We start from the raw sequence: 27,908 nt of genomic DNA on the forward strand, positions 1-27,908 counted from the left end.
CGGATGCAACCAGTCGATCTCTCAAAGATTCATGAAATTTCATTGGAAGGGGGAGTTCCCTACGTAAATTTGAGTCGCATTGTTGGCCAGTTCTCAGGTCATGACTCGATCTCGCTTACCCTTCGCATCCGATTTACATCTAATGCACTAAAATGATTTTGCACTGTTTGAGAATGGGTTGAAATTGATACTTCGAAAATTGTAGCAGCGACGATGTCAATACCTACGTTTGTACTCTACTGAAGTGGTAGTCTCATAATTTCATTTGATTTTTTACGTAGTTTCGTTTCAAGTAGATTCGCGCGAGTTTACCAACTTAGCCATAATCGATATATCATGGGAATGGTGCCTGTATCCTTTTTCATTCCCATCCACGCGGTATACACCCACCACTTGGATTTCGGTGTCGGGTGCAAATGAGCATCTCTTGCATTCTTCCGTCTCTATCTTTAGTTGTTTTAATCACTCGACCTCTTACCGCTCTATAGGGAGACAAGAGCTGAATTTCGCTCGTCTCTGGCGAGAAAGTGCAAGATTTTGGCGACAGTATTTTAATAAAGTTACGATGAAGTTCTCTGCGTCATTGGGACTGAATTCAACCGTGAGAACCGGACGAACGTATGGATTACGTTTACCGCTTCCTTGTCTGATTCGCTGCATCTTATTGTCAACTTTCGGATTAGAATGCGGGACGCGTTTGGTTCTCGTGCTTTGCTCATCCCTTGCTCTGCTCATCCCTTGCTCTGCTCATCCCTTGCTCTGCGGTCGCTAGTTCCCGCGATGTGCAACTGCGGCAGTCATGATCAAGTTGTGAGATTGATGGAGTATCGCGCGTAAGGTGCGAGTGGGTGGTGTGAAGGTTTTCGATCGAGAACGTTAAGGGCGGCGGCACTGAGCTCCCTCCCGCCCCTCCTTATTTTTCCCATTTTCCGTTTGTCGTTGGGGTAGTCATCCCTTGGCGCGTCTCAATTTTTAACTTTTCGAGCGTAACTGCTGCATTATAAACGGCTGCGGAGTTGTTGACAAATTTGTATCGTACCCATATTATCGTGCATGGTTTTGTCTTGTTAAGTATAAAAGTCTGCCGAATGTACGAACGCAAGAAATTTCTAGGCTACAAATACCAATGCATATATTACGAACTTTGTTCGCCTAAGTTTTCGGCTGAACAATAGTTGAATTTTAGTAATTAGATGATATTAGAGACTTGACCGAAATTTCGATATAAATCTCCTTCTTTGAGTTCTTTGGGGGTTCGGTAGTCACCGTGAAGTTACATTGAATGGAGGTGTTAACTAGTAAATTCCAAGTTTGACAATAGTGAAATATATTTGTCTTCTTCGGACGAGGCGCGCAGTTCGAAAAACTTAGGGAAAAGAGGTGGTCGAATGGGAATAAAGGGGTGGAGGGGTGAGTTGTGTGTTGGAGTTAGGTCAGGGCGGGATCACCCATGGAGCGCCTCCGAACGTTTGTGTTCTGGACTCACGGTGCGCCTTAAGAAGCTTCTCAAGGAACGGAGGCGTGAGAGGGCTTAGACGCCGCTGCGGAGTTTTTTGAAATGCTGGAAATGCATGCGCTATGGGCACGGGGATCTACGGTTCGATTGGGGAGGCGTAGTAGGGGAGGGGAGTTGACGGAGAAGGAGAGAGAGTGCGCATGGCATGGAAAGGTGGCTGTCGCGTGGGAGGGGTCTGCACACCCCCATCCCCACCAAATATACTATATCTCTCTCCTTCTCCCTCCCTTATCTCCTTTGGCTGCTGCCCCCATGCCAACCCCTTTTTCGAGGTGCCGCCGCCGCATGTCCTGCCCCCGCCAGCCCCCCATCCAACCCCTCTGGTATTCCTTTCCCTCTCATCTCCCGCCCCTCCCCATCTCGCTTCTCGGATCAATACGGCCACGCACACCCTCACGTGGGGGGCGCACACATTTCCCGCGCTTTTCCTCGTGTGCGGCGGGCGGCGGTTGCCTGTCTGTGTGTGTGTGGACGGGTGGATAGGAGGGACGAAGGGACGGATAGGGCAGCCTCATCCCCACGCGCCACTTACTTCCTTCCCATCCCTTCTTTCCCCCCTTTGGCTGCCGCCACCCCGTCCCATCCCTATCTCCCCCGCCTGGGCCGGGCTTATATCGACCAGCCCGACTTCCCCCCTGCGCCCCCAACCCCATCTGTCCTCTCTCGTCGTGTGAGGGAAGCAAGGTCACGAGGTCACCCGGCGACTGTTTGCCCGCCGAGGGTCCTCGGGAGCGCGGCCGGTGGTTTCGGACACTTTTCTACCCTGATTGCCTCCTCGGTGCTCTCTGCCGATGCAGACCGTCAGAAGATCCTTCACCCCCACCAAGATTAGCCCTCTCTTCTCCAGTCGGCACGCGACTCCCCTCCCTCCTCTTTACCGGAAGGGTCGAAGTAAATGCTGTGTAGCAGCACCCTCTCCTTACATCGTACTTGATATCAGGCACTCATTGGCCCTCGTCGCCCGTGGTAAAATGCTGAGGTGGAGTAATTGCAGGCGACCTTGTGCCTGAGGCTCGCGTCATCCTCCCCTCCCGCCGGCACCACCGTTAAAACAGCCGCTCGTGAGTCTCTGTTCCGGATGTGGAAGGAACGCGGCCCCAGTCGATACGTTAGTGTGGGCACCTGGGGGGCCGGGAGGGGTTTTAGGGGCACGGCTTCGGGTTCGATTGTCGGTAGGGGCGGGGCGCTGGTGTGTGGCAGGACCCAGGGACCAATTCGATCGCCACGGTTCGTTTTCGTGGGAGGGGGGCGACGCCCCTCGGACAAGGGGTGGAACTTCCCTCTCGGTCCATTAGCAGATTGGCCGCTTCATTCCCCGCGCCCGAAATCCTCTTGTGGGCGCGCGCTCTCCCGTCTTGGCTCGCGACTTAGGAGCGCGCGTGGACGGGGGTCTTCGAGAGAGCCCCGAGGGTGACGACCGGAGAGAGAATTTTAGATGGAGATAGCGAATTCTTCTTCCTCCGTCCCGCTTTTTCCAGCGCGGCTCGTTCCCCTTGGCTGCCCCCCCTCCCTCCGTCTCCTCGCCATTCCCCGCCCTGCCCCCGTCTTAGTCTCCCCTTCCTCTCTTTCGCTCGTTCGCAAAGCCATAGAGCCGGAAAATGGCGATCCCCCTGGAACGCCCGAAAGAGAGTTGTGTGTGGCGGTATAGGGGAGGGCACGCGGTGAGCGCGGGAGGCAGGAATAATCGATTGGTCATGTATTTTTTTCTTTTTTCGTTCATATCGGCCAAAAAAGGGTAGTCCAAAGCTTGCGGCGCCCATGTGGGGAGTTGATGACGAGAGAGAATGACACCCCGTCGACCGTTTGAAATTTGAGGCCAAGGATCATTTGGGATGCAGCAGCGTTGACCGTTTTTATTGTCGTCGACCTTGCGGCCGAGGAATGAGGGCGGCGGAGGAATTTCTCCCGACGCATGTGCTTCCCTCGAGCGCCGCACCCCCGCTTCCTCGCCCCCTCGCCTTTCTCCTCCAACCCTCCCACGAGAGAGTCACACACTCAGGCTCCATGGGTTTTAAAAAAAGGTCGCACCCGCCCTCCCGTGAGTGCGCGCGCTTCCTAAGCGATTTCTCTGCCCCCGCTTTCATGTCAGTACTGCGAAGGAAACCGTTCGAAAATCAAAAGCTCTTGTTTTCTGCTAGACTGATTCTCGAGCATTGAAACTGATTTCCGCACAGTTTGCGGTTTCCAGATCAGTTCGGTCTATTATATTTTTGCTCCTACCTAAGTTCCTCGATCCATAATTATTAGCAGACTTGGTGTTTACTTTTTTAAACATGAGGATTCTCGCCATAATAATGCAAACGGTTTTATTTGAAACAAGTGTTGGCACACTTCGGGATGCCCAATTTTCGTCTCCTCCCCGACAAGCAAAGCAAATAATTTAGAAAGATTTCCGGTACATACCGGAAGATAATGCAACCGCCAACGTATCCATGGTTTTGAGTCTCCCGCGGGATCTACCTTTGCCAAGTTATTGTTTTCCTTCTTGGGGGCATGTTAGCCAAGGCACATCGATTCTACGGACCACCGGTAAGGTATATTCCTCCTGCGTGAAATGTTCTTTCATCGCGCGAGGCAGTCTTCCGTCGCCATTCTAGGGGGACGAGAGCCTCTCACGCCCTTTTGGTTTCGATGGTTCGACCCGCGATCACTGCCGCCTCACGTGGCGCGTGTTCTGGCGGGATCTCTCCTCCCTTTCCTCTCTGTTTCCCCTCCCCTAACTCTCGCTCCCGACGAGGGAAGGGAGGAACCCGTAACGGGACGTGGGTGGAGGGCGGTGTGGAAACTACTCTCTATCCCTCTCTTTCTCTCTCCCTCCTCTCCACTGTTGCGTTCCGGTGTTGCCAAGAGTTTGGTGTGTCTGTGTGTGTGTGTGGATCTGTTTGGGGGAAGGGGTGGGAGTTACGGGAGGCGATGGTGCGTCGTGTGTAAAGGGGAAGGGAATCTCTCTCCCGTTCTGTTCCCATCGAGCTACTTGCTTCTCTCGAGAGATGACGGTGGTGGCGACTCCTTCTCTTTCCCTCGCGAGGAATTCGACGTCGCTCGAAATTTTTACCGAGGGAGAGGACGGAACAAGCATGGCCTTTTTCTTTTTTTCTGGGGACGTCGGAAGCGTGTCGGTCGGGAGGGCCGGGTGGTGTGAGTGTTGTAATTGCGCACTCGATCGGGAACGGAGAGTCGACGCTTCGTTTCTCGTTGGTCGCAATTGACGCCAACCGGTGGCACTTCCTTCCTTGGTGTCATTGCTGCGGAGGCGGTCGTCTTCACTCCCTCTTCCGCTACAGCCTACCTAATTCCCAGGAGGGCCTTGAATGAAGTCTTATAAAACCACTCCGGGTTTCTCTCTCCCCTTCCCACTAAATTCTCACGAGGGTTTTGAATGAAGGCCTCCGCCAATGTGCGAGGAATTCGACTGGCGCGCGGAACTTTTGCAAATATTTACTTTCGCTACGAGAAATAACCGAAGTGACTTGTTAACTTCGAAAACTCATGCAACAGGTGCACGCTCTGATTCATTTACTGACATTTCTACTCAATTAAACAATGTCTTCACTATTTAATATAGCCAAGTAATCAGAATAAGGGGCTGTCTAGTTTCCGTTTTCCCTACAGTTTATACAATTAGGTTATGAACAATTTTTTCATTTGTTATTAATGACAGTTATTGCAATTTACAGATTAGTGATTTTTGTGTTTGTTGATTCTTGTCAGAATCCAAGACAAAATGGCTAGTAGAGGTCAGGAAATTGAGAACTCAATATTTGAGTGTAGAATGGCGAGTTGTTCTGAGAGACGTTTTCAAAAGACAATTACTGGAAAATGTTTACAATAACACCTCAATGAGTGATGTTTTCGCATGAAGTTTTAGGGAATTTATAAGTCTGCTATTAGCGTCCTAAGCGGATAACCCCCAGATAAGAAAGTTGTCTTGGCTACTGAAGCTTCGTATGAATTTTTTTATGGCTTCATCTAGGATGGCACGTGCTTTCATTTTCGCATTAATACATTGAAAAGCATTACTTGTGAGATGATTTTCGTTCAGGAACATTGTATTTCAGTTTAAGACTTCTCATCAACAGCGAAATTATTAATTTCGGTACTTATCTTCCCTCGCTGTTTGCCTGTTTACATCCGTATTCAGTGCAAATTCTCCCTCAGTGCAATGTAGTTTTCCTCGAAAAATGAATGTGTTCTAAAAAGTACAGTCAATTTATCTACTGACTGGTAATCGAATAATCAACTAGGTGTGATTGATAGTTACTCGCGGGCTAATTTCTATGCATTTGATTGAGTTTTTCTTGTATTTATATTAAATATTCCGTCACTGGATGTTTTAAGTTTATCAATGTGATGAATTGACGCGTTTGAAAAGTTACACCCGTGAACCTGGCTTGGAAGGAAATAGGGAGTCGCGATTGTGATAGTCAATTAACCGACGCTGCTAGACGAGCAGATCGTTCGCTGAAAGAGGGAGAAGCACTTGCGTAAATGCGTCAATTGCTCGGGCGGCTGGGAGGGCCATTGCCCCCGAAATGCATTCGGGGAGTAGCCTGCCGCCGCCGTACTTGCGTGCCGCATGGGAAGGGGAAGGGAGGAGGGGTATCGGGGGATTCGGATAGCGAGAGCATGAAGGTGATATGGGATTGAAATTCGCCATTCGTTTGGGTGATTCGCGGTCGCGTCGCAGAGGGGAACGAATGCTATTCACTCCTCGAGCAGTAAAGCGGGGGAGGGGGTGGCCTTCAGCGTCGTTAGAGGACACAAGAGCTAGCGAAATTTTGATTCCTGGAGGGAATACATTAGAAATTTGAAATTTTTGGGTGTTAAATCCTCTATAATACTTATGCTTTTAATATTTTTAATAACCATAATAATATTTGGACCATCAGTTTTGGCTTTTAGCCGTCTTAACTCTTGTCAAAAGTTGTTGTTTTCACGAATTAAGATTACACAAACTTTTGTACGAATAATTCAATAGTACTAATGAATTTTCATAGACTTAATGGTTCATTATTTATCCATTGGCTTGTATTGCTTCATTTAGGTTTCTTAGCTCATGCAGGCTGCATTTGTTTTATTGCAATGTCAAATATTTAAAATGATATAATGCAATGGGGAAAGGTTTTTGAATTGGATTGGAGAAATGTTATTCTCAAGTTTTGACAAAGGAAAGAAATGGGAATTTTGATTTGTATGGGTAGTAACCAGCGAATTTGGGGAAAGTTGCATTTTTTATTTGATGTTCACCGAGAAAGACATATCACTGTAAAATATTTGATTTGTCAAATCTTTTATTAGTTTATTTCTAGACAAGAATGCCACCATAATTCATTGAAATAATGTGTGTGCTGTGATGTCACTGTGTGCATCTGGCTTTTTTATTTAATTATTATTGCCGTTTAAAAAGGCCAAAATATCCAGGATGTTGTGCAATTGCACTTGAAGTTGAAATTAATTCATTTTTAAGTGCATGTTCTACAACATTTAGAATAGAATCTCTTTTTTAAGCATTTCTTTTGTTTGGAGAAGGCACGAAAGAAGCTGTACAGGGTTATCGTTAAAGGTTTGTCTAGATGCCGTCAATGCCATTCGGAACTATGGTGTAAATATTTTTGCAAAATTTGCAATGCTGCATATTGCATTGTGTTCTATGTAAACTTCTACGTCAGACCTATTTCCCTCAAGACGAAAGTGCAAACCGTTGTGAAGTTGCACGTTGAGTAACTTGGGGTTACCTACCTGCGAGTTACGTCGCTACACATCAGTTAATGTGGCCTCCAACCTCTGCTTCTTTACCGCAAATATTTATGTTAGGTCACTTATCCGAAAATTTTTTACCCTGCGATTTCATTTTTTCGTAATCACAGTGGACTCCGCAGATTCCCTGTTCTGTGTCACTTAAAAATTTCCATAAATTTAGGAGAGAATATTCTAAAACGCCATTGAGAGGTGCTATGTTCGCACCCACATCTCACCTCTGAGAATTTTAATTAGTTTATCGACGAGGCCTCGGCCTGCCAACGACCTTTTATATATCTCGCTCCATCTCCATCTTTAATAATTGGAATGATTACTTGGTATTAGACAAGATATAGTCTTATAAATAATGAACACTGGGATTGTATGCTTTCTAAGTGAAATACCTTAGAATTGATAAATGGTCGAGCAGACATTTTCTCATAATATATTTTAGTTAATTGTTCCCTTATCCTGGACTTATATTTTGCAAACAGACGGGGTGCAACAGCCATGTGGGATAGAGAATTAGAAAGAGAAAATCATGAATTCAAAACCCCGATAGGGACAGATCAGTCCGTGATAAGCTTTTTGATTTGTCTAGTTAAGATTCCTATTTTCTCGCCATAACCACTCAAATTGATTTTTCTCTCAGCGCTTCTAAAGTTGCCGAGTAAAAAATGCAATGAAATGCTTCCAGCGCATGAAACTGCGGCGCTGTGTTTACATGTCCGCCACGGGTCTCCGGCCACTTCCTCTCCTCTTTTCCGCTTTACGCGCCATCCGCTGCCCCCTCAAACTTCCATCCCTTATATCCTCAATACCCTCGTCTTTCCAACCCCTTTCCCCAGGACACGGTTTGAGCGTGGAGCCCAGAGACGCCTCGTCGAACGCCGCATGCACGGGCACAGGGTTGCGAAGGGAGTAGCTTCCCTTCATGTCCCCCGTAGCCGACCCCACACGCGCACGTATCTGGCCCCCTATCTTCGCCGTGGCTACTTGCTACACCTGTCATTCCCTTTACAACTTCGCTCTGCTCTCCTCACGCGAAGTGGGTGTCGTAATAAGCGGCCCGCCTTCATCTGGCCTCGCCCCTGCCTCTCCACCCGGCCTTCATCCCTCCCCTCCTTCGTGTCCTCCCTCCGTCGGCGTCCCCACTCACCATCGTCCACACTCATCGGGGAGGTGAGTGGAGCTCGAAGTGATGTGAAACTGCAGAACGGTGGCACTAGGTTTGTTGAGGTCGCCAATCTTGCGCATAAGGTGCCGGGTTCTATTTTAGGGTTCGAAAGTAACACCATGCTTGTGGTAGCAGGGGGACCTGCTGTTAGTAGCGCAAGCTGTTGCACACCCCATTTTCAAATCAGTAGTAGGAGCGTCAGCCATGCGTCATTTAAGATAACTTATTAGTAGCTTAGTGAGTTAGTTAGCTAACGTTATTGAGCGAGTTATCTGATTTTATTGATAAAACAAACGCTAATACTTTTTCATCATCTGAACAGTCTTTCATTTTACCACTGCTGCTATTTGTGCTATGCATCCTATTCCTCCAGGCTCCCCAGTAGTTCTTCCCGTCTTCAGCATCATTAACCATCGAACCATAACACAATTAGAATTTAATATAGAAAATAATTTTTGATTTGTTGTCCAAAGGTGCTCTTCTAAGGTACTTGGGAAAATTTAATTCTATTGAATGAATTACAGGGAACACGTTTTTCAGATTAAATTAATTATTTTGTTGCCCCTGTCTCCGAAAACCCTTGAAAGTGTATATTAGATAATTGACTTCATTTATATGATGCAAATGAGCAAATATCTAGAACAAGAATGAATGAGTTAAATGCCCACGTTATTTAGTTCAGCTAATTTTGAAATTTACAAAATACGAAGAAACCTTTTTTATTTTCTTAATTGATGTTCTTTGTTCATGGCTCATATAGGCAGTCGGTCATGCTATTGGTTTATAGGAATGTTGTTAACTTTTAATAAGCCCAACACTAAGGAAATAGAAATTCCTGCCTGATATACGTATTTCTTGAATATCATTTCTTGCTATTAATTTTTGTGCTTGCTTGAATTGGTTTTTGACAGGGTGGGATTTCCTTTTATTTTTAAGTGAGTCATTTCACATGAAAGTTTGGAGACTAATCCTAAAGTGTTTGGAGTGATTTTCGATACTTGAGATATATTTCACTGTGCGTTCACCGAGCGATATGGTTTAATAGGGAACATGATTGAAGGAAAAATGAAAGTTATGAGTGGAGAACACAAGGAGTGAGTACACCGTCCGTTGGATGGGACGTTAAACTACGGCCCCCTGGTGCCTTTTGTTAAGATTAGGCTAATGCCGACGCCGGGTTACCCTCCACCCTTCTTCCTTTCCTAATGGCGCGAATTACCTTAGCTGTCGGTCGCCTCCCCTAAAAACAAAGAAAAACCAGAAAAGTGAATGACGAGTTAATTTTGGTACCAAGTAAAACATAAATAGGCCCTTGGCGCCGTGCAGGAGTTATTGTAAAAGTGATCTTTGCATATCATTATCTTAATATTTTCTTGCGATACTTTCATCGAAAACTATTATGGCCGCTGTCATTTTAAACTAAGGAACATTCTTACTTCAAAATAATTCGCCCGTTGTTCTGTCCGCTCGTCACAGATTCGAGCAAGTCAGTATCGAGTAAATTATAATTGATTTTGCGAAACTTTCTCCTGCTAAATTTTGGAAGGGAAGCTTAGTTTTCATCAATTTTATATACTTCTACACGCCCTACTGCGGGCTGAGTGCACTGCACGGCTATGATCGATTGAAATCACTCTAAGAACTGTGCAAAGCAGCGCGTGTGGATGGTGCATCATAGCCGTTTATGTGACGTGGGATTCCATTCTATTTTAGTAATAATGACAGGTTCGTAATATCCAAGGGTAATTCAGCCAGCGCACAACCTTTTTCGTGAAAAGTATCCGTAAATGGCATATTGGCATAGTCCCAGAAGGGAAGATAGCTAACCTATTTTATAATAGCCCTTGACAGATGCCGGCTTCCAAGGTTATCTAATGCCAACAAATGTTTTAGAGCGGAGGAAATAGAAAAACCTCATCTGTTTTTTTCCGAGGTTCCATCTCTTCCGGTTGCAGATATTTACTCGCCACCTGCGGGAAGGCAGGTTGACTGAGACTACCTGGGACCACATCGCATGTTTCAGAGCAAGTATAGAAGCGAACGTAAATTTCTGGCTATTAGTGCGGTAGTGGACCAGCATGAGCACTTGAGTAGGTTCGTCGGACCGTGCGCTGACGTCCACCCTGTAAGCGTTCGCAGATCGTAGTTTACGCGTGCCGTCGCTAGGAGGGAGGGATTGGGAAAAATTTGGCGACGCAACTCTCTTGTACTACCGGTAGCAGGGGGTCTGGTGGGTCGAGGCGTGTGTGCGTGCCCCGTGGAGCGTCCGTCCGTCGAGACGGAGCGCGCGCTCCTTGCCGCGGAGGGGAGGTCATTGCTCTGCCGTCGCCCGCCGCTCCGTCGGCGGCGTTCGCTCTCTCAGCCCGCAGCAAGTCGCGTTCCCTCACTCCGCTGCTGCCGCCGCTGCCCACGCTACTTCCGGCTCCCTCGTTCGCCGCCGCACATTCGACACCCCCTCTCTCTCGCGCACACACTTTTTTACGACAGAAGCGCTTCACGCGGCCGCTCGGCTCAACACTCGCGACTTTAGGAGGTTCGAACGTAGCGCGCTGGCGAGGCTCGTCGGTTGGCTCTTCATCTCTTTCCCCTTCTCCCTCTAACGGAACGTCCTTCTCTGCTGCGGTTCGAGGAGGAATCTTCCACTTAAGAGTGCGCGCGCTCGAATCCCCCCCCCGCTCAGGTTGCTCCGTCGATTGTTGTTTTTAAGACATTTTAACTTCTTATATCTAGTGTTTTTTCCGCGCCGGTTTTGGTTGAATCATCGTTACGTATTTTTTTTCGTTCGCATGGCTTTATCCTTGAGTCTCTGCTAAATGAAATGATCCAATATGGAATGGCCCTGCTGTCTAATTTTGGAGTCGTAATCAATTTAGTACGTCGCTTAAAAGACTTCGGTTGAAACGGAGAAAGCGGTTGGAAAATATATTTTCACCGTCTAAATTTAGTCTTTATAAACCACCTACTTTATGAGCCTTTTCGGTTCATCGAAAGTGGAATGCCAGGATTAGTAGCACATTGTGTTAACGGGAGGTAAATTATCGATTTTAATCCCAGTTTCCTAGAATTAGCTTCGATGATTAACGTAAGTGATTCATTTGTATTATACAAGTCAGTAACCCGCGGAAAACGTAACTTAATAACGCGAGGTGGCTTATAAAGCAACGAATAAGTTAAAACAGTCAGTGTGTCGCGTAAATTATAATATACGGCTAGCGTGACAATTCTGGTGAAATGGCGCCAATGCTGCATTTTTTCCAATCGTAGTCTCGGATTGTAGAAACAAGAATTTCATGCGATAGCGTTGTTTTGGGCAATTGTCATGTTTTTAAATGAATTACCTGCCCTGCGGCGTTCGGTACTGACCCATACCCATTTCTATCACATGCCCATTTGAGTTAGTTAAGTCATTTTGTTGACACTTTCATTCGACAACTTGAATCTCTGGTTATCACAGAAGTATGCGACTGACTTATAACTCCTAAATTCAGCACCATCTTCTTCGGTATGCACCACGTTGTCAAAAACAGTGTTTCAGATTTTTGAGCGCTCCCAAAAATGACAAGTTTAAAGAATTGTATTGTAGTAAGAACAGTTATAATTTTTTTTAAAAGGGCAGTATATGTATTACCATTTTTGATTATCTGCATGGATTTGCTTGTTTTCTGTTTTCTGCCGTCCCGAAAAATGAAATGAGCCAGACTTAGGCGCGGGCATTATCTGTGATCTGAAGTCAGCGCAAAGTTTGAAAAACGTAGGTGACCGTCTCGTTTGTATGCCGGTGCTTTTCCCTCGAAACTTTCAATTGTATTTAAAAAAGTGTGACTCAGAGAGAGTGCGAACCTTTTCTTACAGAATCATCTCCGTCTAATAGAATTCCGAGCTTCAAACTTCACGCTGTACAAAGATGCAAAGAGTTTTTCCTTAAAAACATGTTGAAATACGAAACATACTCACCAAATGTGTTCACTGTCTATCCGTCCTTCTGACTGGACGAAGGTCTAAGCCGATTGAACTCCCAAGGTTTTGGCGCCAAGAGTGTTGTATTCAGAAAGTTTGTGTTTCAGGTGTTCAATTATGTCCTTAAGTGGCAAGTTCTTCGGAAGAGCCACACATACGTCTCCGCTAGTGTATTGTTGCTAGAGGAGAATATTTTCTAGAATTTTAAGCATTTGTTCAAGTACGATCAATAAATCCACCACGGAGAATGCGCATTAATTTTATAGTGGATCATGTACAAGACGATGTCTTAAAAATGGTTGACCTAGGCCAGGGATGGCGAACCTTATGGCGATTGAGTGCTAACGTTATGTACGTAATAAGAATGTTCTCCTGACTCACGTACCAACCCGCCGAGTGATCACCGTGGAATTGCCCGTAGCGCCTCCCACCCCAGCGTGCCGCTTGGGGCGCGCGTGCCATAGGTTCACCATCCACGATCCAGGCGTTCACCCTAAGCAAGTACATTGTTTAGTGCTCGAGTTTAAAAGTAAAGAATATACTCCTTTCCTTTCTTCAAGGGAATCCTTTTTTAATGAGATAGGCGAGAACGTCACACTTGAGACAAAGAAGAAAACTATTGACCATGCACGTAAAACTTATGTATTTCGTTTGAGACCCATCTCTGCGTCCGCGTTCATAACAGAAATGCTTGTTTTACCGGTCGGTGCACATTTTCGCTCGACATGGATGGCCATATTACCGTTGGTATATGGCTATGAATGAAATTCGACTGTTTAAATTTCATTGTAATCCTGTATGTCGATATATATGTTTCATTTTCCATCTGCCAAATCTTTGCCTCACGGCAACCCAAAAACCCATTGAACACAGGAGGACACATGGTTCGAAATAAACATTGCACCTTAAACCAAGGGCCAGTTGCGCTAATAATGCCTCTCTGGTACAGAAGTGGTGCATATATAAAATTGAAACCTAGCAGAGCTGTTATTTACTACATTAAGTTTCAGCTTTGAGGTGATCAAACAAAGGGATTGAATTCCTACGGGGTGAAATGGTTGGTTCAAGTAAATAAAATGGTTGACTCAAGGAAATACAATGACTCCAATTGGTCTGGTCCAGAACCGTTCTACTGGTTAAAAGCTGACGCGGGGCGTGGTTTTTCCTGTTAGCCATTTTGGTTTTGTTGGATATTGTGTGTTAATGTAATGATGCAATGGCTAAAACTCATCGGGTTATTAGGCAAGCTTCCGGATTTTAGAAAACATACGTGACCAGCTGAAATCCTCGTCGTTTAGGCCAACAAGCAGACTACATGTGTGCAAGAAGAACACGACCGACAAATGTAAACCCATAATTAAAAATTAATTCCGTGTTCATTATGCTCAAGGTAGCTGTGTATAATGTTCTTAATTGTTTAAAATTGTGTCATTGTCGTAGTAGAAGTTCCGATAGATCCTCTGCCCGCAGGCTTCTAGTTTGATAAACACATTTGCAGGTTTGTTGACTCATTCATTTTTTCCGACTTTATCGATATGGGGGTTCCAGTTTTGCCATTCAGGTCACTTCATGCGGCGCACGTTGGAAGTTTTTGATCCCTTGGCACAGAAATTCCTTCGTGTCATTTAAATCCATGAAAAGGTCTGTGTCTTGGTGGAGTTCGTCATCGACGCGTCGTGTTAAGATCTCTGTGCGATTATCTTGCAGTCATATATTAGTATATTTTTTTGAAATATGCTCTCACGATGACTTTCTGCTTAGATTCGTGTTCTCAGCCTGCTCTCATCTCCCGAGCCTTATCTGCCGTTGACTCAGTGATTCGCTCATGGTTATGTGTAAACACAGATTACCGCTCATTCAGGAGGACAGTGATTCAAATTTAATACGTCATTTATCTCCTTTTTTCCTCGTATCACTTGTGGTCGGTGTTTTTCATTTCCTCAGTGGTTCGTTATTTCCGTCAATTCTTTTTCGCCTGCCAAGGAAATGGGTTTATATGTATAGCTAATTTCGTGTATTAAACCGTTTGTGGGATTACATCGAAAAACCAGTTGTTGTAAGATCTTTCTGTGAGCACTCCCTGGCGAATTTAAATTCTTATAAGCCTTTATCCAGTACGTACGTATTATGCATGGTAAGCTTGACAGCGCCGAAAACGCGGGGTTTCAGTGATTGCAAAGAGAGTAAAGACTTTCAAATTGTGACTGTCTCGAACTGTGCGGCAAACAGAATTTTCTAACATCTCTTAGTTCTGGCAACTATTTTCATATTTTATGTGTGTTAGGCTCATATGAGTGAGTTCACTGGTATGATTGAATTAACCTGTGAACCCTTGATATTTAATGTTAAATACTCTGGCAATAAATATTCTTTCTCTGATGATCCCCGACCAAGGTCTACAAACCTCAACCTAACCTTATTTCTACTGCAACAATTATTACTCAGTCGTGTTGCTCCAGTTGAACTTTCTGGCGTTCTCAAAGAAAAGGTTTCTCGTCCGGATCCCCCATATTGAAGGCATAATTGAAATGGGGTCTGACGGGTAAAATGGTGATACTGTTGGCCGTTTAGTTTTGGTGTAAAATATTTTTCTAGATGACAATCTTTGTTCCCGCATTAGGAAATCGGTGAATCAAATTTCTGATCTTTAACCGTATGTTTCAATTTATAAACAACTTTGTTTGGTGTAGTGATGTTGGGATTAGAAAGCCTAACAAAATATATTCTATAAAATATCTCTCGATCTGATTGTTGCTGTAACCTAGTTAAAATATGTAACGTACAAAAAGATTATCTTGCGACTAATGATTTCTCAACTCGTGCCGATTTTAACTAAGAAATGGATGCTATCGTGACATTCCGTTTTGGGACTGAACCAATCATGAGGGGTGAGATAAGGACTTTAAAAAAATCGGTCTCTAGTTATTCAAATTGAACAATATAATCACTTTCAAATTGTCCTTAGTTTATTATGTGATATTTCAAGACAGACTGATGCCTATGACAAATTCTTCGGGCACACTGTTGCTTAGCTTGTTTCGGAGCTTTGCTATAGTGAATGCCTAAGCAGCTTGATTATTCCATGTTCATTAAGCCTCATATCATGTACATACAGGGTGTGTACCAAAAGTAACGCAATTATTTTTTTGAAGTAATTTATAGAACAGATTTGTGCAAACAATTAAAATTCTTCTAAGTACTCTTATTGGGCCTCGACACATTTTACAGCGACTCTGTCATGCCCGGTGCGCATACAATGATTATGAGAGTATTAATGTAAAAAAATTGGTCGCCCCGCTGGCGTCGGGGTAATGTCCTCGACTGCCAACCCATAGGTCGCGGGTTCGTTTTCCGCCTAGTTGGTTTTTCATCCGCCTAGGGCTTGGGTGTGTATTATTGTCAAATTGTTATCTCAATGTTCAAAGTTCGATGTAAAGGTTGAAGTGGTGTCTTCAAACTAATGCAAAATAAATAGATAAAACAATGTGTGCACTATTGATATGTTTTCCGAAATATTATTACTTTGGATGATGCATTTTCGTCAATATGCAGCGGCATAACTTAAAATTTTGGCTGCATTGACCTCAAGTCGTTATCCCCAAATATAAGCAGTATCATGCGTTTGAATGTGTTCTTGTGCTAAGAGAGCCTTGAAGCCGCTTTCATTAATTGTGAGTTTTCATTGTGTCTAAAATACTTATTATTGTATTAATGACGCGAAGGTTAAATCTGGCTTTGGTATAAGCCGGTTTTCTCAGACAAATTTGTTTCTCTGAAATGTAATTTCTATGTATTTCTTAGTTACTCAATGAGACCCTCATCCGATTAGGTCACCGTTTGTCACAATTGAAGATACCGGAGCAGTAAATACTCAACCGAGGTCTACATAATTAATTCGCGTCTCACAGTCATTCATTCCCGACCATTGCCCTCGCACGGCGAGAGATTACTCTTCTGTTGGTTTGAACAAGCACGGAAATCTCTTTGTCATTCAAACTGAGCGTCCCTTCCCTTCACCGGGGACGGGACGCTCCCATCTCCACTCCCTCGCATCGAATCGGTCTCCCTGGGGACTCCCCTACAGTAGGCCGAAGGATATTTACTTAAATGGGGGGAGAGAATAAATGGGATGGGGTAGCCATTCATCACCTTCGGTGGCTATTTGCCATTCCATTAGGGGCATGGGCACGGAATTGGTTGAGATAAAACTGGGTCGATGGCGTGATTAATAAATTTTTGAATCTGCGAAGGGAGGCTTGCGAATCCCACCGAATCTCTCTCTCTTCGGAACAATACGACATGCCTGTCTCAGGAGTTTCCATCCCTTAATCCTAATCCTTTGCTACCGGCAATAAGTGGCTTCTCCGACCACAGTTTGAAAATATTTGGGAAGACAAGGTGCTATATAGTTCGACCGACCAAAGGGTGCTGGAGTATACTGTATAGAAATAATATGCAAATATCTGATGTAAATAATGCACCATTAATCCGGGTAATTGGGTGAACTTCTGGCAAGCTCAAAAGTATCAGGTTCAAGCCTCACTGTGGATGTGAATGATTAGTTGTCGATCATTTTTGTCGTGTATTGAATTTTCTTATGTGATAAATGGTATGTGTGAGCACCTTAAAAATCAATTTTCTTTTTCTGATAATTAAATCGGGGATCATGTTAATATGATCGATTCCTATTGGATTTCCCCACCTCCAGTCCCGTTTCGGTCGACAGTTGCTTTCGCTCGGCGTCATCTCGTCTGTTTCTCTCTCTCTCTCTCTCCTTCCCCACCGCTCGCGCCCGCATGAAGGTTTGTCGCGTGCATTTCTTCCGCTATCTGTGGGCAATCCCTCACCCGACTCCTCCTTCGCAAATGAAACTTGCTTAAGTGGGACACGCGGCCGAGGCCTTCTGTAGAAGGGGAAGTGGGAGTGTGTGGTACAAGACAGACAAGTGACTAATATTGACAATATATGTTTCATTTCCTTGAATTTTGATTAATTTTGTTACTTAAAATATTTATTAGAGCTCTCCCTTCTGTCTGCCTTCTAAGTGAAAATCCCTTTTTCTGGTTCAGTACGTTCAATACGTACGTAAATGAAAGTGATACGGCTGCATGAGTTTTTATAGACAGTTTTGTTAGATGATATGTTCATGATGTCAGTGATATTTTTTTCAAAATTTTATTTTGTTCGAATTCCACCACACCGCTCCTGGAACTATTCCATTTGTAAATTTAAATATATCATAATTATTCCTCAGCAGAAGAGCATGATTTTCAGACCATATCTTTGGACTTAAGGTTTTATTCAGCAAAAGTTGATTGTTGATTTGCTAAGAAAAATGTATAAAATAACATCAGCTTTATTTGCCGCCTACCAGTTTTTAGTTAAGTTCGACTTCGATTAATACAGGAAATGCCAGGTTATTTTCATTCTTTCTAGTGTAACGTATGCCTTCATCTCTTTCTCCTAACTCACAAGAGACTTAGTGGAGGAATTCTTTCTTCTCTCGATACCCGTGTCACAGATGAATGTTACGTTTCATGCTAATGGCGTTGTGAATGGTTAAAATCACCGTGGTAAGTATTTAAAAGCAGAAAATATGACTAAGCATGAAAAAAATAAATTAAAGGTCTGAGCCATAGGGCTGATTTTTAGACTCGATGTATGCTGTGATTTTATAGTCTCCTTTACACTAGTTTTTGCGAAATAGTTCTGACTACAGGTATTTTTTTTATTAATCATTCAAACATTATGAAATTAGTTAAGACGGAGTAGGTGCTTGGGTTTTCAAGCCCAAGGAACCAATTATTGATGGCATTCAACGTAGTTCTCTGAACTCTATTGTAATGAACACATTTTCGATGCTGAGAAATAACTAATTTATACGGTCAGTAATTCAAAGAATACTCCTTATTCTTAGTATAAAGCTGAAATTGAATTTACTAATATGATGGGTGAGACACACACATTCGTCTTCGTTGCTTGCAGGGTTATATCCAGGTTTTCAGTAAAGAGAAATGTTAATTGATTTAATACCATTATGAAATTAAGGTACGGTATGCCATCATAACGTGGCCAAATTTCTTCAGCTTTTCAAAGACATTCAGCTACAGTAACCCTTTTTTGAAAAGTTGAGGTACGTCATCCGACGTAAAATCACGCAGCCAATTCCGGGCAACCGTCTGTTAAACCAAAAGGGTGATCTCCTTCGAGGCCCCCTGTCGGGTAACTACTCCGGTGGACTTCGTCGTTATTCTTAAAATCGAGAATTTAGTCGCACTGTTGGAGTCCCGTTTTCGGTCGTGGGTCTCCGTTTTAGAATGCGGCGAGAAGTCGTAATCGAGTGAGTGAAAAGTGGGGTTGTGAAGTGCTGGGTGACTCACTCTCCAGGTGAGTGAGCGGGGGTATTTATTATTGGGTAAGCGGGCCGGGGGTGACTCTCTTCGCCTACTCCTCGCTCACGCCCCTCTCCAATCCTCGTCCCCTTTCCCTCCCCATTTCCTCCCTCCCTTCCCCTCCCCATTTCCTCCCTCCCTTCCCCTCCCCATATCTCCCATTTTCTCCGTTGCCCACTCCCTCGCCCATTAACCCTCCCGCGCCAACAGGTGGAATCCGATTGAGTGGTTTTGGATTCAGCGGGTGGTGGGGTTGTTGCCCCCCTCTCCCTTCCTTCTAACCCCCCCCCCCCTTCGGCCACTCATTCACCCCACCCTTCCCCATTTCTCGCCCATCTTCACAAACCCAGACAGCACCGACCCATACACGCCCCCTCGTCGTGAAACGTTGTGTATTTCCAGTTAAGGATCCCACACTTGAATCTGAAGCACGTGCCATCCGTGTCTGTTTTCGACGGTGTCGGACGTGTGGTTGCGAAGTATCTCCTGGGGATCGATGCAGCACTTTGTTTTATTCTGGAGGCTTCGAAGGGGCAAGGGTGTTGGGAGGACGTCGGGCCTACGCCTCGCCGATGTCCCAACATACTACGTTGTTTAGGGTTTGTTGATTTTGTTGCTTGATGTTAATGAAGAACCTCTGTTTTATATTTCAGATGGTGAACAGGGCTCTTGGGAAAGTGGCTTGTCGTACGAATGCAGATCTCTTCTCTTCAAGGCTCTTCACAACTTAATCGAAAGGTAATTAATTGGTTTACTCTCCTCCCGAAAATAAGTTTCGTATGGCTCTGCATGCTTCGACACGTGTATACTGGTTAATAAGTGACAATGCAGTAGCTTAGACCAGACCAGAAGCCCTATTGGCTGGGCATTTGCCCTTCGTTTCAACGCTGCTTCGGTGTGACAACGTCCACCCCTTCAGCAACAGTGTGCGTGCAATTTGCACCGGGAAAACAATGACGAACGAAAGTGTAAATGGCGAACGTGTAGCTTAGGTCTAAATTCGTGTTTTATGTATCATTAAAGTAATTTCATTTTAATATGGGTTTCCATAAATGTTTTATTTTGCATGTGTTGACTATGTGACTGTCTTTAAGGATTTTTTTGGGTCAATCAGTAGAAGTGACGAGGCACCTTCTAGACTGAAGTTGAGGAAAAGGGAATTATGAAGGGGATAGGTAATTTAGATTGTTTATTGCTTTTAGCTTCCAGAATTCCCTTGTAGCCTTTTGACATCGATTCGGTTTTACTTCGGCAAAACTTGGAAATTAACTGTATTTTGCGGATCACGCGAAATATAGCATTAATATTATATCTCTAATAATCGGATATTATCCATCTAAGCCTATAAGTGTAATGGTGTTTATGAAAAGTCAATATTTTAAAATCTCTCTTGTCAGCTCTATTTACATTGAATTTGAGATGCGAGCGTTCAAGCATTCGTAAATATTGTTACAATTGCGTGAAAAGGATTTTGAATACACCTCAATCGTAATTCCTTCGAGAGCCTTATTAACCGCACGCATTAACTTTTGAAAAAAATTTGTCGCGTCACAGATCTCGTGAAATTTGTTTCAAACTCCAAAGAAACTGCGGGAGGTACCGCAACAGTAACTTTTAACGGACCCATCCGCTAGTATGCATGTCGATGCAATAATTTCAGTGTGTAAAATCATTCGCCTTGACCGGGATTTTTAAGCTTTAGCCATTATCTCTGAAATTATTGCATTGTTTCACACTGTAGAGTCGAGATGCATGCGGATATTGAGAATTCACAAGTATTTAATATCTAATGATAGTTATACTAGACCTCCAAAGATTGATTTCATGCAGTCTTATCGTGGACCGCCGTACACAAAATGGTTCCGGTGACTAAAATATTAAAATTTACGAGTTTTTCATTTTCCGCACATCTAGTCCCCGAATTGGTGTGAAGAACTGCAAATAATGTAAAATATGATGTATACTGTCGCTTCGTTAAATGTGTTATCGAAATGATTTTAATATTAGATGCATGATTTGCTAATGTCTCTTTCCCAGTGACATTTCGGATGAATGTATTTAGCTGAGAAACACCGCTTCGTCTCTCAACAGTTATAAACGCAGCTTGGGACTAAGGTGCCTTTGATTTTGTTCCCCATGTTCCAAGTTCTCCCCTCCCTGTTCACTTTTCCCTCGCTCCAGTTTCTTTTGCCTCACGTCACAAACTAACTCACATTTTTTTCCTCACCTCGCAGATGTCTCCTGTCCAGGGATTTCGTTCGCTTGGGGAAGTGGTTTGTGCAGCCGTACGACGGCTCGGAGAAAATCATTGGCAAAAGGTGAGTGAGTGCATTCAAGGGAAGTTGCATTGCTAGGTGTATGTGTTGATCGACAGGGGAGTGGGGACGGAAGAGAACTAGTTCGTGGCGGTCGATGGAGATGTGGCGATTTGGCAGGGGGGATGGGTATTCTTGGGCAGTCTGAGGGATGAATGGTTCTAGTCTTGAGTGACTCCAGGCGTCTTCCTCACGAGTCGACGTCCTTCTCGCACGGCTCCCTTTGGTGTTGTTGTTCGAATACTCTTTCTCCTTCCTAATTGCTGGCCAATTTAATTTTGTTTCCATTTCAGCATTGACTTGTGACAAAATTGACATGTCGAGCACATTTTGCTTATCCGAAAAAGGAATACTTTTTAAATGGATGTGCGCATTTTTTATTATGTTGGCGAATTTTGTGTGAAAGTTAATTTGTAGTGGATATGTTTAAGATGACTCTGATATTTAAGTGAACTAAAGGGCTGCGTAATTTTGCGTCTCACGTTCTTTGTCGGTTTTTAACGCATTATTCCCATGTTACAGAATTTCACTGTTTTTTATCCCTTCACAATTAGTTATTAGTTAGAGACGATCCTACCTCTGATTCTCTCGCTATTTTGCTGATTTTTTGTCAGTTCATAAATTTGTCAGTCAATAATCATAATATTTACCCTACAATTGGTTGTTGATGCTTCCATTAGTTTATTGCTTGAAAGAAGTATCCCAAGCTAAAAGCAGGCTCCTGTTAATTGGTATGTTAACGTATATCGTTGAATTATGGTGGGGTCGTCCTGTGTGTCACCGATTATCGCTCCTTATCGCCACTGCCAGAAACTTTCCCAACCTCTTAATATACAATCCAGTTTGTGTACAGACATTCGGCTGAAAAATAACCCATCCGTTCAAATTCCTTGAAAAGCAAAATTAGCATAGAACAGCATGGTTTATTGGATGGCTTCATCAGGATTATATTTCCCAGTGCACTATTTCGAAGTACCTTATGAAGTCAAAAAATATTAAACAACTACTTAAGGTGTATCACTAACCTTGCTACAAGCTTGGAGTATGGATGCTTATAATTACTGATACGAAAATCAGAATAATTATTTCTTTTAGGTTTAAAATATCCCTGAAGGGATAATTAGGCTTAAAAATATCCCTTTCTTAATTTGGTTCGTTAGGAATATTAGATTGCCGGCAGCCACGTTTCAGGTTCATTCGGGATCCATTCCAGGATCACCGATTCAACGGGGTCCACTCCCAAGACGCCACTCGTCAGTAAATTTTAGTTTAACTTTCCCTGTATGGAAAGGCGGAAAATTTCAGATAAATATCTTAAATTAATTTGTTATTCCGGTGGTCGTGACACTTGTCGGATAATCGAAACGTCCTTCTATAAACATGTGTAGGATGGAATTACGGGTTCGGTCATAAAACTGCAGCAAACGTCGAGGCACTTAAGGGCTCTATTTGCAAAACCACATTTGAATTAAATTGGAAATTTTTTAAAGCTGTTTTATGAACTTTTTCATCATTGCTAAGTATTTAGAATAGACGTGTGAACACGCAAAAAAGGGAAAAAACCAATGGAAGGGTTGCCAGTCCGTAGTTTGATTTGAATTCAAAAATAATACTTTAAAATATGGTAGAAAAAAAACATTAAATTTATTGTTACGGATCTACGGATCCCTTTTGTGATTTAGCACTTAAACAAATAGGCTTAAATGAAAGAATAATTGGATCAAATGGTTTAGAAACTTCGTCTTTGAGAAAAAAAGAAAATTTTAAACTCCTAATATTTTGAATCAGCGTGCATAAACCTGTGTGCCTGTTGGACTGTGTTATGGAAAACCTTAGTTTGCGTGGCGTTATTGCTAAAAAAATCTAAACTATATTTTAGCAACAGGCGCAATCTCTCCTTTGCAGAACGTGGGAATTATACGATTTTTTTTGCGGAAGCCTGGGATACCGACGCGTAATGAAATCCTGGAGTTAACTAGTAGTGCTTATGTATGTGTAAAAAGATAAAAAAATATGTTTCTGATTAATGGAATTTGGACCTTCAAGTTTGGAGATAAGGCAATTGGTTATCTTTGAGCACGCGCCTCTGTCACTTCCTTACCACAAATTGGCTAAGGTAGGGATTAGGAGGAGGGGATGGTGTTGATTTTATGTTAAATCCTCATTTCGAGGGGTCCTTAAATCCCTTATCCATAATAATGTGGTTAACAATTTGTATTTTACTGTTTAACTCTTACCTGAGAAAGTTTGACGCTTATGGAAAAATATGATATCATATTTGAATATAATAGATATTTGTCGAATTAAGAATAAAAATCGAGAGGTTTTGAGAGACTGGGGTAGCCCTCGTTTAAATGTAACTAGCTTGAAGACTGGTCGTCTGGAGTGTTTGCCTCTTGTTTAGCATATGTACCGACAGTTTCAACTACGGAATTCTCAATGGAGACTGTTTGTACGTGGTAAAATGAATGAGATATCAAAATCTCGATTCAGATTAAACTGTGAAACTACCGATTTTATACAACGAATCCCAGACGAAAAGCTATTTATCCTGGTGCCTGCGTAGAAGTTGAGTGCGCTTGGTCGGATGGATCGGTCCTGGAGACAAAGGGATGGCAAAGAGTTCGTATAAATATGTCACTGAATATGAATTCAACGTATGTTATGTTGGAAGAATTACTGGTTAAATTATGGTGCATCGTGAATTGTGCCCCGCTATAATTTAGTTGATTTTAATGAAAGGTAATTTATACTTTCGCATTGAAATTCATTATAAAACCGAAGCCGCTAAGTTGTGTAGAAGTCGGATATTCTGTAAGTTAAGTTAGTTGTGTTTAATGATTGCGTAAATGTAAGATAGGTTGATAATCACGTAGTATGTATCATGCGTCTGTGGATTGGGTATGCATATTTAAGAACATTTCCATTTGCATCGGAATGTAAATCTTCCAGTAGAATCGGAATGTAACTCTTCCGAAGATCCATGCTGAATGAGAAATTGCGCCTAGAATTCGCGAATATGTTATGACACATTTATGGCTCCTTTACATATGCTACTTGTGTTGCATGTGTGTGCATTAATGGACCTAATTGTCATCGCTCTATTCAAAGAAGGAAGGGGTGTGATCCGCGTCGCCCTGTCGCCTCAATTCGTTCTTTCCCGCTACTTGAGCTTCTCAGTCGCACCGCCACGCCCCCAGCGCCAAACACACGCGCGGCGCAGATTGTGGGCCGCGCACGGCCGAGCGAGTTTGGTTGCCGCTTTATGGGAGGGGGAGGGATTGGAATGGGGGGTGGTGTGGAGCGGACTGGGAGAAGGGAACGATCCCCCTCCCCCGTGGCCCGCTTTCGTCCGCCCTCACCACAGCGCCCTGCCCCCTCCTGCTGCCTTCGCTAGAAAGTGACGGCGTGGAGTCGGATCAATATAGCCGAGGCGGCGGGTGGGGCGTGAGCGGGGAGGAGGGGGCAGGTGCCCCCACTAACCGTCTCCCCCCCCCCCCCCGTGGCACCCGATCACCTTCTATTCCTCCACCCCCCTCCCCCTTGACGGATTCTTCTTAGGACGGGGGCGGCTGTTAGTCCTCTCCCTCGGTCCCGATTCGGGAGGATATCTCACCCGACTTCCATGACCGTCACGCAGTAAGTGTGCGGGGCTTTAGGCGTTGACGATGGCGTCGGGGAAGAGATCTGAGCCACCTACCGGCTCGGAACGGTTCGGAAACGGAAAGAGAGATCGGATGCGTTGTAGGTGGGATAAGTCGGATGCGATTTCGATTCTGTCCGAAATGGATCAAAATCCTTCGGAAAACGTTCTTGACGGGTCTCAAGTGGTCGCTATCGAGAGGCTGGGAGGGGAGATGGGATAATTAGCTGATCGTTGTCGCCACAGTCCCGTTCACTTCATCGACTCAAAGTGATCGGAGCATATTTCCGAGCGTCTGGGCCATTCCGTTGTCGTTTGTCATGTCCTTTGAAGGCGACTCTCCCGAGAAGCCCCAAACGCCCTCGTCGCTTTCGGCGAGGGACCGATTAAGAGGCCTTCGCACCAATGCGGAGTCCCCTCCCCTATGCTCTCCATCGCTCCCTTCCACCCAAAAGGGGCCGAGTGCAACATGCACCGCGTGTGGAGTTTCGCTTCCCTTCCCGTTCTTCCTCTTCGCGGAATAACTGACCACGCCTCCCATTTGCTAGCATTAACCCCGTTTCGGGCGGAGCCCCGGCGCGAACTTGATCCCATGCGGCCCACGGGTTGTAATGACTCCCTATCATCAGCGTGAAATTCTTAAGTATGACCCGCGCTTCGGCATTATGGTTTTTAAAGCTTAGATGTTGTATCCTGTTGTGTTTTGTGGGAAGGCGTTTTTAGTCTGAAAAAACGTGTATTCTTTTACGAGGGGCAAAATTACACTCAGCGTAAAAATATTTTTTTTTACATTTTGTATGTTATACCTGCGATAATCATCACTATTTTCCCGCTCTAATGAATGCGTTTATAGAAATCATGGTCCTCATTCGCGCGGGTACTATTTTTCTATAGGGTTTTTGACTTAGTTTTAGGTATGATATTATCTGTAAAAATCGAATTATTCAGTATAATTTTCCGAAGTAAACAACCCAAGAAAATTTTAATAATTTCGGTGGTGAGGTAAATGTTTATATGGAGCAGGTAAATCCACACGCGAATAGAATCGGCGCCCCCTCCTTTATAGGGATGGAGGCAGGACGTGTGTAAAAGGGTTTCCCTACCCGCATCGTGTACCCTTAGTGGCCGCGCATGCGGCCCGCTGGGCTGCGGAGACAGTCCCCGTTTACCCGTACTACTCCACCGAGTCGCGACCCCCCGGGTTCTCCGTCCCCTCCCCGCCCGGGGGTTCTCCATCTCTAAAGGGGCTGCATGCGGAGACGGCGATGGATCGTCCACGTCTGGGACACTGGGAGAGCGTGGAAAAGGCGGAGTAATGGAAAATTAGCGAGGAGAACCTCCGGGGTTGTTAAAGAAAGTAATCCTAACTATTGTTAATTATTAGTTTTTGGGAGAATAGTTTCAACATTAATCGTTTTGGGAGTTAAATTTTTTAAACAAGAGTATAAATGCGTCTCCGCAAATATTTTTGCTGTATTGCTTCGTTTTGAATCCACTAATGTTTTGAATCTACTGGCACTAGCCATGAACGCATTGTGAATTGTTCATTCTTTCCATAACCACATTGTATGCGAAAATTTCCTACGATCTTCATTTATTTTTAATTTGGTAAGTAGGGGGTGTTATAAGTTAAGATCTGAACGATGATAAATTCAAGTCTATTTTAAATTCCAAATCTGATCACGGTACTTATAACTGATCTTACTGTGATTCCAAAGCACTAACCCTGATCACTATTTTCAGTCCTACTGTTAGTCATTATTTGGTCACCAGTGCACCATTTAATGGGGTCAGGCAGGCATATTTATTATACCTTGAGAAATTTATCAATGGATGCGTTTTTAATTTCAGAAAATCCACTAATAATGCCGGCAAACTTCCTGTGGTTATGTTGTAATGAAACATATTGAGGCGATTCTTTCGCAATCCCAACGGTCTATATGAACTCTTAAATAGTAGTAATAACTTATATTTTCATTAAATGGACTGCCCAAACCGTCTCCTAGGTCCAGAATCTTAAGAATTGAATATTCCCCTCTTCTCCCATGCTGTATCTCCCTTGCCCCGTGGGCGCCCATCCGCCCACTCCCCCTCTCGCTTGCCCAGCGGAGGGTGCTGTGGTCGTGGGCGGGGCTCAGGCTAATGGCGGGCCTCCCACGATCGCGTCCATATCAATGCATGCGCCATCCCGCGACACGTTCCTCCCGTCCCGCTGCGGCTTTTATTCTGCTCCCCGACCGGCGAGGAGGGAGCCGCCGCCTCTCAACCGCCGCCGGTACCATATCACCCTCCCCCTCGCCCTTCCCCCGGGGTTCGAACAGCCCAGTTGGCTCCACGGCCGCCTTTCCCAATTCTAAATGAGCTTTAAAGTTGTGTGTAAGAGACAGTCGTGCACCGAAGAGTTCGACAGTCGATAACAGAAAATATTGATAATCCTTAAGCTGAAAATGAATTTCTGTTGGTGAGGGTTGAGTTCACCTAGTAAATAGCCTTACGAAACCCGGTTCGCCAAAATCACATATTAATGTTAACGGGCTAGTTTGTTTTCCGTTGCTGCCCATAATTTCCCAGAAAGATATTATTTCTGTAATATCAAACTGCCTGAGTTAACCTTAAGTTGATTAGAGGGTTTAGTTGACCTGGTCTTGAACCCGAAACCCGTAGTTAAGTATCCCAGCGGGTTCAACTTCTCGCCCGATTGAATTCGTTCTGTGGAAATCGAAATATCCGCCAGGAAATCTGTCGTAACAAGGGAGGCTCCCACCGTCTTCACAGACGATTGTTGTGCCCTCCTGGTTGTCCCTGCGATTGCCCATTATTAGCGTAAGGAGATCCGCTTCAAGACTCGAACAGATTCATAAGATATTAATCGTTATGGACAATTAACCTAGCGAGGGTACCGTTGTGTTCCTGTTGTGCCGATACTCTTCTTACTAGAATCCCGTTTCTGCAGAATTGAAGTTTCTTCGCCGGGCAACCGAAGTTGACTGATTCTTATCCGTTGCCCCTTTGAAGATAAACTTTCCCAAACAAATGACGTGTATTTGCTCAAAATTTATCGGAAGAAAGTTGTTTTAATTGTATCGAAAGTTTTTGGAAATGTTCGATGAAAACCGCGTTTCATCGAAATGTGAATGGAAGAATCTCCGCGCTACGGTCCTAGTTGTGA

The 27,908-nt window shown here is 44.1% G+C and overlaps 1 protein-coding gene across 2 annotated transcripts in view; it reads left to right on the forward strand.

Moving 5' to 3' along the window:
* The window catches only part of skd (mediator complex subunit skuld), a 151,983-nt gene that overhangs the window by 45,852 nt on the left and 78,223 nt on the right, over window positions 1-27,908 (forward strand). For both annotated transcript variants that reach the window (XM_071590792.1, XM_071590794.1), the window contains exons 3-4: window positions 19,435-19,519; window positions 21,016-21,099. In XM_071590792.1, coding sequence (XP_071446893.1) covers window positions 19,435-19,519; window positions 21,016-21,099 — 169 coding nt within the window. The remainder of the gene's footprint in view (window positions 1-19,434; window positions 19,520-21,015; window positions 21,100-27,908) is intronic.

The sequence above is a fragment of the Hetaerina americana genome, unplaced genomic scaffold (assembly GCF_022747635.1).
Source record: "Hetaerina americana unplaced genomic scaffold, ioHetAmer1.1.p SCAF_4, whole genome shotgun sequence".
NCBI classification, from domain to species: Eukaryota; Metazoa; Arthropoda; class Insecta; order Odonata; family Calopterygidae; genus Hetaerina; species Hetaerina americana.